General features: G+C 50.0%; 1 protein-coding gene across 3 annotated transcripts in view; it reads left to right on the forward strand.

Moving 5' to 3' along the window:
- The window catches only part of slc27a4 (solute carrier family 27 member 4), a 26734-nt gene extending 26051 nt beyond the window's left edge, over positions 1–683 (forward strand). For all 3 annotated transcript variants that reach the window (XM_052525989.1, XM_052525988.1, XM_052525990.1), the window contains exon 13: positions 98–683. In XM_052525989.1, coding sequence (XP_052381949.1) covers positions 98–255 — 158 coding nt within the window. In that variant the 3' untranslated portion in view covers positions 256–683. The remainder of the gene's footprint in view (positions 1–97) is intronic.
- Positions 684–12640: the final 11957 nt, after the last annotated feature.

A 12640-nucleotide genomic window follows, 5' to 3' on the forward strand; every position in this document is an offset into this window, starting at 1 on the left:
AATCCAATGCTTTTAGATTTGTGGGATGTAGTGAACTAGTGCACACTTCTCTACCGCACTACCACCTCTCCTCTTCTCCCCCACTCTCCTCCTCCAGGCACCTATAAGTTCCAGAAGACAGAGATGCGGCGGGAGGGTTTTGACCCAAGCATCACGTCAAACAAACTGTACTTCCTTGACCCCAGCAGGGGGCGCTATGTGGAGCTGCACCAGGAGCTCTACAGCAGCATCATCTCAGGGAAGCAGAAACTGTAAATGTGACCTCTGATCTGGTCACTCTTTGCCCCCCAGCCAATATCCCTAAACCATCCCTATCCACCCCCCCCACACACACAGAAACACCCCTATACCTGAAATCACTCTCCCTCCCCCCAGAAAAACTCTAACTCCCACAACCCCCCTATCTGCTCTCTCTAAGCCCACACCCCTCGTTACCTCAGCAACCAGAAAGGGGCAGCTGGGTCTCATCTGGAACACATGACAAGCCAATCTGACACCCTATCCCATGATACACCTAGAGCGACCTTTGCCCTTTGACCCCTGAGGCACTTCCCCCCGACCCTTCACCCCCCCACCCCAGAGCTTCACCTGACCTGGACCAAGAGGAGCGCCCGCTGGAAGGACACAACTTGTTCGCTGAGAGGGGCATGTGGCATGTCTCCAGAATGCAAAAACATAATAACTTACTCCAAATCTAAAAAATAAAATAAAAAAACTAGTTAGAGGAACATGAACATGGCACAATGAAGGAACGTGAATTGAACAAAGGAAACGCTCCTATTGGTCTGTCGGGTTTGTCTGTCTAATGTTGATGAGGTCACTCCATCTGAGGCCCAGCCTGCACAATGCCCAGTCAGTGACCAGTGGCTTCTGTTGTGACACAAAATGACAGATTGGTTTTAGTGGAGCGGGGTCTGCCCATCCATGTTAGACATACAGTACAGCAAGCCTAGAGGCTGTATGTCAGGGGAGGGAGATTCACATGTGGTTGAAACTGGGATCCAGCATTGGCAGATCAATAATCAGCCAGCCATAAGGTGATCTGAGAAGAAGCTGTCTATAATATTGAAATATGTCTGCATTACACCAAATATATTTAATTTGTAGAATAGTCTTTAAATATAAAAAAAAATGATGATGTTTAACATCGAGTTCCTAATAAAATGCAAATCAAAATGCTAATCATGTTATGCCATGTCCACGATTGCGCTCGGCTTTCTCCTGACCTTCCCCTCCTCGGGGTTCTCCTCCCCTTCACTACCTTACGGGGTTCTCCTCCCCTTCACTACCTTACGGGGTTCTCCTCCCCTTCACTACCTTACGGGGTTCTCCTCCCCTTCACTACCTTACGGGGTTCTCCTCCCCTTCACTACCTTACGGGGTTCTCCTCCCCTTCACTACCTTACGGGGTTCTCCTCCCCTTCACTACCTTACGGGGTTCTCCTCCCCTTCACTACCTTACGGGGTTCTCCTCCCCTTCACTACCTTACGGGGTTCTCCTCCCCTTCACTACCTTACGGGGTTCTCCTCCCCTTCACTACCTTAGGGGGTTCTCCTCCCCTTCACTACCTTACGGGGTTCTCCTCCCCTTCACTACCTTACGGGGTTCTCCTCCCCTTCACTACCTTACGGGGTTCTCCTCCCCTTCTTCAACCAACCACCGGCAGCTAGAACACATAACTCTCACAGTTTCAAACATGATTCTGAAAGTTCTGAATCTGGGATAGAAGATTCTGAATCTGGGATAGAAGATTCTGATTCTGGGGTAGAAGATTCTGATTCTGAAAGGTTCTGATTCAGGGGTAGAAGATTTAGATGGGGAGGGTTTCTGTCAGTATTGTGCAGGTTGGGCCTAAATGCTACGGCATAGTGGATATTTTAAAGCCGGACAAAGAGAGCTGAATTGAAAAGCACCAACTTCTGTCCGTCTCTGTGGCAGATTTAATATGAGCAGAGTAATATTCTGGTGCCTCAGAAGGAATTCAATTCTCTCTCAGACTCTGGTGCAGCAAACCAAACGATCGAAGAGAGTTGAGAGGAAAGAGCAAAGCTCATTCTCTTCGTCATCGTTGTTTGTTCTTCTTCTTCCTTGTTTCATCTTCTGAGCAGCATGAATGATCAACACAAACAGAGCACTGTGCCTTCACTGTGAGTTTACCGACTCAGATTCACAGGCCCTGTCCCATAACACCCTACTCCTTCACCCCTCACTCCCTTCTGTCCCGTAGTCTCTCCCCTCAGTCTCTTCCCTCTCTCCCTACTTTCCCATAGTCTCTCCCCTCAGTCTCTTCCCTCTCTCCCTTCTGTCCCGTATCTCTCCCCTCAGTCTCCCCTCAGTCTCTTCCCTCTCTCCCTTCTGTCCCGTAGTCTCTCCCCTCAGTCTCTTCCCTCTCTCCCTACTGTCCTGTAGTCTCTTCCCTCTCTCCCTACTGTCCCGTAGTCTCCCCTCAGTCTCTTCCCTCTCTCCCTACTGTCCCTCAGTCTCTTCACTCTCTCCCTACTGTCCCGTAGTCTCTCCCCTCAGTCTCTTCTCTCTCCCTACTGTCCCGTAGTCTCTTCCCTCAGTCTCTTCCCTCTCTCCCTACTGTCCCGTAGTCTCTCCCCTCAGTCTCTTCACTCTCTCCCTACTGTCCCGTAGTCTCTCCCCTCAGTCTCTTCACTCTCTCCCTACTGTCCCGTAGTCTCTCCCCTCAGTCTCTTCACTCTCTCCCTACTGTCCCGTAGTCTCTCCCCTCAGTCTCTTCACTCTCTCCCTACTGTCCCGTAGTGTCTCCCCTCAGTCTCTTCCCTCTCTCCCTTCTGTCCCGTAGTCTCTCCCCTCAGTCTCTTCCCTCTCTCCCTTCTGTCCCGGAGTCTCTCCCCTCAGTCTCTTCCCTCTCTCCCTACTGTCTCGTAGTCTCTTCCTTCTCTCCCCTCAGTCTCTTCCCTCTCTTCCCTCTCTCCCCTCAGTCTCTTCCCTCTCTCCCCTCAGTCTCTTCCCTCTCTCCCCTCAGTCTCTTCCCTCTCTCCCCTCAGTCTCTTCCCTCTCTCCCCTCAGTCTCTTCCCTCTCTCCCCTCAGTCTCTTCCCTCTCTCCCCTCAGTCTCTTCCCTCTCTCCCCTCAGTCTCTTCCCTCTCTCCTCTGTCTCTTCACTCTCTCCCTACTGTCCCGTAGTCTCTCCCCTCAGTCTCTTCCCTCTCTCCTCTGTCTCTTCACTCTCTCCCTACTGTCCCTCAGTCTCTTCCCTCTCTCCCTACTGTCCCGTAGTCTCTCCCCTCAGTCTCTTCCCTCTCTCCCTCCTGTCCCGTAGTCTCTCTCCTCAGTCTCTTCCCTCTCTCCCTTCTGTCCCGTAGTCTCTCCCCTCAGTCTCTTCCCTCTCTCCCTTCTGTCCCGTAGTCTCTCCCCTCAGTCTCTTCCCTCTCTCCCTACTGTCCCGTAGCATCCTATTCCCTCAATCTCACTCCCATTAGGCATGTCTCCTACCAAAGTACCTCACACTCTCATCCCACCCGGACACTTCTGTTTTTGATCCTTGCTTCTCTTGCGGCTAGACATTTTCTGTCATGCTGTTATTTTTCTCAGAGCACATAAATGCACTTCTACCGTCTCCACTCCGACGACTGTCAGTGTACACTCTATCTCTGTGTCCTCTCAAAACAAGCAAACAAATCATGAGCCAGTTCGGCAAGCCAAACATCCTGTCTGTGTGTAGTCGATGGTGGAGACCAGGGGAGAATGATTCTCCTACCACGCTGAGGATCATGGGTAGTGTAGTTTGCCAGGTTCCCACGTTCCTCCCCTTTGTCTCCTGTCTGGTGTGTCTCTGTCGTCTTACATACGTGCACACCGGGATGATGAAGAGGAAGTGATGACATTGTTCTCCAGCACTATCCACAATTTTGTGTATTTATTATTAGTGATGATCGTTTTGTTGCTCACAATGTTTAAAGAGGAAAAGTGTTCGAGGAAGAGGAATATATACATTTTGGGGGTTATATATGAGAATGCTGCTTTGATATTTTGGATCCTGGGGTGTCATAGGATAGTATGACCATGAGGTGGCGCATGACTGGGCAGGCCCAGAGGAATCTGGATGGGCATTGGGCGATAGATAGTCTGAAGTGGTTTCCTCGCTTGTCTTCTTTCCTTCATCTGCACTGATATGAAAGGAGTGGAGACGAGTGAAAAACAGCCATAGCTGTATTGCTTTCACCTAACCTGTTGTGTTGTTGTGTTAAAGGAGAGGAGAGCGGGATCTATTTTAGACTATTGAGATGCACCTCCTGTCTGTCTCAGATGTGTTTCCCACTTCCTTTTTCGGGGGAACTTAAATTATACATATTTTAAGTATGAATTATTCCTTATTTGAATGTGCATTGACTGTGTCAGAGCTATGCGTTGTGTTTGTTTGTTATTTTCTCTGTGTGAAATCAAAGCTTTAATGTGTCAGGATTCTGGAAGTGAGTGAAGGGGCTCCGCAAGTTTGTCTGCCTGTTAGACCGTTGACCAGCATCCACACCTATGTCAGCCCCTGACCACTGGAGGGCGCCAAACTCCAGCCCTTCTATACAGTCTGCTGTGCGGAGGCCCTCTGTTTTCATACCTGTCCTGCATTGGTCACAAGGTGACACACACACACACACACACACAGATGAAAGTCGAAGGAGAGTATGGCAATATCAGAGTGTATTGTTTGGATAGCTACAGTCCAACCGCTTAAGAAACAGGTTTAGTCCTACATTCCACTAGAACCCAGTCAATCAGTCAATCAAATGTATTTATAAAGCCCTTTTTACATCAGCAGATGTCACAAAGTGATGTAGAGAAACCCAGCCTAAAACCCCACACGGCAAGCAGTCTCGTCTCACAACTGTGCAGAGTTCCCTGAGTCTGGCGAGCGAGATTACTCTGTCCCCAGCAGAATAAAAATATGTGGAAACTTGAGATGAGTATGAATAATGGCCACGTGCTTACTTTATAAGCCATTACATCAATACTGTTGCTTTGCACTGTAACTTGCCACTATTTCAAAAGCCTTGTGGGCAGGCGTGTACAGAGAATAGGCCTACCTAGTACCCACACATCCCAATTTAAGTGTTATCTTTAAGTACTGCTATCTTATTCTCGTGACACTGAATAGAGAGACGCGAGTGTCACAGACTCTCTGAGGTTATCAGTTTACTCTTGTTTGGTGATGTCCAGAGACAACTCCCTAGCTGCTAGGAGGTTGTGTAGAACGCACACACTAAGGGGTAAGAGGCTAGGAGTTATTTCTGGACAGGGCACATGTGTCACAAACCAATGGGAGGTATTGTAATGTGTGTGAGGGACAGGGTGTTGGTCAGGTCTTTAACCAGACGGAGGCGCTGTTTCCCAGCAAAATCATCCTGGCTGCTGCCAACCACACCAGTGAACCCTCATTCCATAGGACTAAACATTATTATTATTATGTCCTACTAACAAACTGTATCAAAGAATGTCTGATTTATTTATAAAATATATTGTTGAAATATCAATGCATTGCTCTTCTATAGTACTGGGGTACTGGGATGATGGATAACGAATAAAACTGAATGATGAATGGAAACTTACTTTGTTTACCTTGGTTGTATATTGTGTTGAAGTGAAGAGTCCCAAATGGTAAATAAATAATGCTCTATACCTTTATTTTTTTTATGATTGGTTCATATCAGTTGCATGGTATGCTCGAGCCAATCATGAGACCCGATGATACTGGCAAACAGGAAGTAGGATGTAGAACTAGAAGCCTGCATTGAATATGTTAGGTGATTTTTGGAGTCATGGGTAACTGCATAGACGGAGAGTGTCTGAAAGTGGGCATGTAAACAGAAGTGGGAGGATCAACAGAAGTGGGTATATGGAAAGCGAATCAGCTAATTAGGCAGGTTTGTTGCCACTCAATACTGTTTTGCGGGGCTGATTTGGCCTCACAACGACTCGATTGTTGACAACTGTAGCATTTTAGCTAAGCCTCATCCGTTTCCTAACCTGTCACGTTAATTATCCTAACCTGCTACGTTAGTTCTCTGTTAGTTAACCTGCAATGTAAGCTGGCCATAGCCCGGTACACCTGGATGTTACTATATTGATCCATCCACTGATATTACCCGTCACTATTGAATCCACTGATAATGGAGTATCTGATGTTACTATTGATCCATCCACTGATGTTACATCCGTCACTATTGATCCATCCACTGATGTTACATCCGTCATCACTGATTTAGCCATCCACAGATATTAAACCCATCACTATTTAGCCATCCACAGATATTAAACCCATCACTATTTAGCCATCCACTGAAGTTACACCCATCGCTATTGATCCATCCACTGATGTTACATCAGTCACTATTGATCCATCCACTGATGTTACATCAGTCGCTATTGATCCATCCACTGATGTTACATCCGTCGCTATTGATCCATCCACTGATGTTACATCCGTCGCTATTGATCCATCTACTGATGTTACATCCGTCGCTATTGATCCATCCACTGATGTTACATCCGTCGCTATTGATCCATCCACTGATTGATCCATCCACTGATGTTACATGTTACATCCATCCACTGATGTTACATCCGTCGCTATTGATCCATCCACTGATGTTACATCCGTCGCTATTGATCCATCCACTGATGTTACATCCGTCGCTATTGATCCATCCACTGATGTTACATCCGTCGCTATTGATCCATCCACTGATGTTACATCCGTCGCTATTGATCCATCCACTGATGTTACATCCGTCGCTATTGATCCATCCACTGATGTTACATCCGTCGCTATTGATCCATCCACTGATGTTACATCCGTCGCTATTGATCCATCCACTGATGTTACATCCGTCGCTATTGATCCATCCACTGATGTTACATCCGTCACTATTGATCCATCCACTGATGTTACATCCGTCGCTATTGATCCATCCACTGATGTTACATCCGTCGCTATTGATATATCCACTGATGTTACATCCGTCGCTATTGATCCATCCACTTCTTTTGCAATGCCCACTTTCAAACACACTCCAAGTATGCAGTTAACCATATTTTGATTTTTGTCTCCTTGTTCTCAAGGCACTAGCCCTTGATCTATCAAGAAAACTGCATCAGACACCTAAACCTATCATGGGGTAGTGAGGATGCTTGTAACGGTTTTCAGAGGTTGAAGAAGGATCGGACCAAAGCGCAGCGTGGTAAGTGTTCATGATGTAATATTTAATGAAACGAACTGAACACTGAAATACAAAACAATAAAGTGAATGAACGAAAACCGAAACAGTACCGTGTGGAGTAACACTCACACGGAAAACAAACACCCACAAACCAAAAGTGAAACCCAGGCCACCTAAGTATGATTCTCAATCAGAGACGACTAACAACACCTGCCTCTGATTGAGAACCATCCTAGGCCGAACACAAAAACCAACATAGAAAAACAAACAGACTGCCCACCCCAACTCACCGCATGACCATACAAAGACAAAACAAAGGGACTAAGGTCAGAACGTGACAGTACCCCCAAAGGTGCGGACTCTGGCCGCAAAACCTGAACCTATAGGGGAGGGTCTGGGTGGGCCTCTGTCCGCGGTGGCGGCTCTGGCACGGGACGTGGACCCCACTTCACCATAGTTTTTGTCCGCCTCCTCAACCGCCCCCGTGGCCTCTTATGAGTGGCGACCCTCGCCTCCGACCTCCGACTGGGGACACTCGCCACGGGTCCCGAATGGATGGGAGATTCCGGCAGCGACGGACGGACGGTAGATTCGGCAGCGCCGGACAGGCGGGAGGCTCCGGCAGCGCCGGATTGAAGGACAACTCCGGCAGCGCTGGACAGGCGGGAGACTCAGGCAGCGCCGGACAGGCGGCAGACTCCGGCAGCTCCGGAGTGAAGGGCGATTCTGGCATCGCCTGGCTGACTGACGGCTCTGGCGGCTCCTGGCGGCTCTGGCGGCTCCTGGTTGACTGGCGGCTCCTGGTTGACTGGCGGCTCTGGCGGCTCCTGGTTGACTGGCGGCTCTGGCGGCTCCTGGTTGACTGGTGGCTCTGGCGGCTCCTGGTTGACTGGCGGCTCTGGCGGCTCCTGGCTGACTGGCGGCTCCTGGCTGGCTGGCGGCTCTGGCGGCTCCTGGCTGACTGGCGGCTCCTGGCTGACTGGCGGCTCTGGCGGCTCCTGGTTGACTGGCGGCTCTGGCGGCTCCTGGTTGACTGGCGGCTCCTGGTTGACTGGCGGCTCTGGCGGCTCCTGGCTGACTGGCGGCTCCTGGCTGATTGGCGGCTCTGGCGGCTCCTGGCTGACTGGCGGCTCCTGGCTGACTGGCGGCTCCTGGCTGACTGGCGGCTCCTGGCGGCTCTGGCGGCTCTGGTGGCTCCTGGCTGACTGGCGGCTCAGGACAGACGGGAGACTCTGTTGGCTCAGGACAGACGGGAGACTCTGTTGGCTCAGGACAGACGGGAGACTCTGGCGGCTCAGGACAGACGGGAGACACTGGCGGCTCTGCACAGATGAGACTGTGGCGGCTCTGCACAGACGAGACTCTGGCGGCTCTGCACAGACGGGAGACTCTGGCGGCTCTGCACAGACGGGAGACTCTGGCGGCTCTGCACAGACGGGAGACTCTGGCGGCTCTGGACAGACGGGAGACTCTGGCGGCTCAGGACAGACGGGAGACTCTGGCGGCTCAGGACAGACGGGAGACTCTGGCGGCTCTGCACAGATGAGACTGTGGCGGCTCTGCACAGATGGGAGACTGTGGCGGCTCTGCATAGACGGGAGACTCTGGCGGCTCTGGACAGACGGGAGACTCTGGCGGCTCAGGACAGACGGGAGACTCTGGCGGCTCAGGACAGACGAGACTCTGGCGGCTCAGGACAGACGGGAGACTCTGGCGGCTCAGGACAGACGGGAGACTCTGGCGGCTCAGGACAGACGAGACTCTGGCGGCTCAGGACAGACGGGAGACTCTGGCGGCTCAGGACAGACGGGAGACTCTGGCGGCTCAGGACAGACGGGAGACTCTGGCGGCTCAGGACAGACGGGAGACTCTGGCGGCTCAGGACAGACGGGAGACTCTGGCGGCTCAGGACAGACGGGAGACTCTGGCGGCTCAGGACAGACGGGAGACTCTGGCGGCTCAGGACAGACGGGAGACTCTGGCGGCTCAGGACAGACGGGAGACTCTGGCGGCTCAGGACAGACGGGAGACTCTGGCGGCTCAGGACAGACGGGAGACTCTGGCGGCTCAGGACAGACGGGAGACTCTGGCAGCGCTGGGCAGGATGAAGGCTCAGGCGGCACTGGACAGGCGGGAGCACCTGTAGGAAGGAGATGGAGAGACAGCCTGGTGAGGGGGGCTGCCACCGGAGGGCTGGTGCGTGGAGGTGGCACCGGATAGACCGGACCGACCGTGAAGGCGCACTGGAGTTCTTGAACACCGAGCCTGCCCAACCTTACCTTGTTGAATGCTCCCCGTAGCCAGGCCAGTGCGGCAACGTGGAATAGCCCTCACTGGGCTGTGCTGGCGAACCGGGGACACAATGCGTAAGGCTGGTGCCATGTATGCCGGCCTGAGGAGACGCACTGGAGACCTAGCCCGATGCCCACTCCGATACGGGGAGTTGGGATGCTCCACCGCAAAACACGGTGCCTGCCTGGTAATCACGGGAAGTTGGCACAGGTCTCCTACCTGACTTCGCCACACCACCCGTGTGCCTCCCCCAAATACATTTTTGGGGCTGCCTCTCGGGCTTCCACCTGCCGTGCTGCTTCCTCATACCAGCGCCTCTCTGCTTTCGCTGCCTCCAGCTCTGCTTTGGGGCAGCAGTATTCCCCTGACTGTGCCCAGGGTCCTTTGCCGTCCAGAATCTCTTCCCAAGTCCAGTTCTCCAAATATCGCTGCCTCTCCTGCTGCTGCACGTTACCACGCTGCTTGGTCCTTTGGTGGTGGGTGTTTCTGTAAGGGTTTTCAGAGGTGGGAGAAGGATCGGACTAAAGCGCAGCGTGGTAAGTGTTCATGATGTAATATTTAATGAAACGAACTGAACAAAACCATAAAGTGAAAAAAAACGAAACAGTACCGTGTGGAGTAACACTCACACGGAAAACAAACGCCCACAACCCAAAAGTGAAACCCAGGCTACCTAAGTATGATCCTCAATCAGAGACAACTAACGACACCTGTCTCTGATTGAGAACCATATTAGGCCGAACACAAAAACCAACATAGAAAAACAAACAGACTGCCCACCCCAACTCACGCCCTGGCCATACAAAAACAGAGACAAAACCAAGGAACTAAGATCAGAACGTGACAATGCTGATGTCCTCTTGTCTATAAATGACTAGCTGGCTTTAAATCATGCATACAAAAATATTGTTAATGGTGAATCCATATTAATAAATTGTCTTTTTGGGGGCGGGGGGGGGATTTGTATTGTAAAATGACATGTTGCTCTTCTGACAGTGTTGCCCAGTGTATGACTCAGTCAAAAAACAAAGGCTTCTTGGTTGGTAAAAGGACAAACAGTGAATTGAATAATTGTTTAAAAAATAGCACAACTGTCCCTTTATCTGTCTGAATCCTACGACTGGTGTATTTGAAGCTTGGTTTTTGCTCTCCTCTCAGAATTGTAGTAAAGAATTTTCAGCAATGTCTATCATTCCCTCTCTACCTGCTGCAGCTGGGCACTGTCCTCGGCGGATGCTCAACGAAGTGGAGAGTCTCAAATGGCCAGTAAGCAATGGTCTATAACCATGTTATATGGTATGCCTGAGCCAATCATGAAACCCCGATGCTACTGAGAAAAGGAAGTAGAATGTAGAACTAGAACTAGAAACCTGCAATGAATATTGCTATGTGATTTTGGGGAGAATCTCAATTGCATGCTCCTCGCATCCTCTCTACTCGCCTCATTCTGAAAACCCATTGGAGGAGAAGGTCGGAGGGGCGGGACCTCTGGCTTTCTCATCCAATGGGTTTTGGCACTAGGAGTATGCAACTGAGTTTCTCTCTGTGTCTCCTTGTTTTCTCGATGCACTCTAGCCATTGATCTGTCAAGAGAACTGCGTCAGACATCTGAACCTATTATGGGGTAATGTGTGTAGAGAGCAAAACACCTCTCTCCTATCTGATGATTGACTGGGGCATAATTCTGTATCTCTCTGGTCTCAGAAAGGATCAGAAGGGGAAATCAACGAGGGGGCTATGCGTTCTCTGGAAAATAATGAACCATGTGGAAGGTGTGTTCCATGACACACTTTGGGAGTGGAACTGACCTTCCACGGAGTTGCTTTATTTCCCAAGGAACACAAAGACCCCGAGCTTGATTGTCCCTTTATACCATGGCTATATAATTTTAACAAATGTATAGCTAGAAATGTGTTCATTTGCGGGTATACATGTGTTAAACATCCACTGAAGTAGCTAACAAGTTTACTAGATAGTGACAGTAACCAAACCAACAGACTTGCTAGTTTGGCTAACCAAACTATAAGTCCTAGCTTGCTATTATGGAAATCAAATTCACCGATGCCAATAATGTTTTCAATTTGACTTTTGCTTTCAAAAGCGGCTCAAACATAGAACATGCAAGAACTATATCCATTGAATTCATGCTCTAGAATGCCCTTCAAGCCAATCAGAAACAAGTATTCAACAATGCCATGGTATAAGTAATATTAATAAACCCTTCTTCTTCTCACCAACCTAGGCACATGATGCACTTTTTATTTATCATTATCAAAGTTAGCTGACGACACAACAGTGGTAGGACTGATTACCAACGACGATGAGGCAGCCTACAGGGAGGAGGTCAGAGACCTGGCAGTGTGTTACCAGGACAACAACCTCTCCCTCAACGTCAGCAGGACAAAGGAGCTGGTCGTGGGCTACAGGAAATGGAGGGGCGAGCACGCCCCCATCCACATCGATGGGGCTGTAGTGTAGCGGGTCGAGAACCTCAAGTTTCTCTGTGTCCACATCACCAAGGAATTAACATGGTCCACCACACACCCACACAGTTGTGAAGAGGGCACGGTAGCTCCTCTTCCGCCTCAGAGGGCTGAAAAGATTTGGCATGGGCCTTCAGATCTTCAAAAAGTCATACAGCTGCACCATTGAGCGCACCTTGACTTGTTGCATCATCGCTTGGTGCGAAAACTGAAACCACTCGATTGCAAGGCGCTACAGAGGGTGGTGAGTATGGCCCAGTACATCACTGGGGTCGAGCTCCCTGCCATCCAGGACCTCTGTCTATGCCAGGGGTCAGAGGAAGGCACAAAAGATTGTCAAAGACTGCAGCCACCCAAGCCATTGACTGTTCTCTCTGCTACCACACGGCAAGCGGTACCAGTGTACCAAGTCTGGAACCAACAGGACCCTGGACGAACCACAAGACTGCTAAACAAGACCGTTAAATAGCTAACCAAATGGCTACCCAGAGTACCTGCATTGACATTTTTTTTGCACTGAATCGATGCACACCCACTGGACTCTACCCACACACCCACACATACAGTGCTAGTCAAAAGATTGGACAAACCTAATCATTCAAGGGTTTTTCTTTATTTGTACTATTTTCTACATTTTAGAATAATAGTGAAGACATCAAAACTAGAAAATAACACATATGGAAT

This window comes from Oncorhynchus keta, chromosome 9 (genome assembly GCF_023373465.1).
Source record: "Oncorhynchus keta strain PuntledgeMale-10-30-2019 chromosome 9, Oket_V2, whole genome shotgun sequence".
NCBI classification, from domain to species: domain Eukaryota; kingdom Metazoa; phylum Chordata; class Actinopteri; order Salmoniformes; family Salmonidae; genus Oncorhynchus; species Oncorhynchus keta.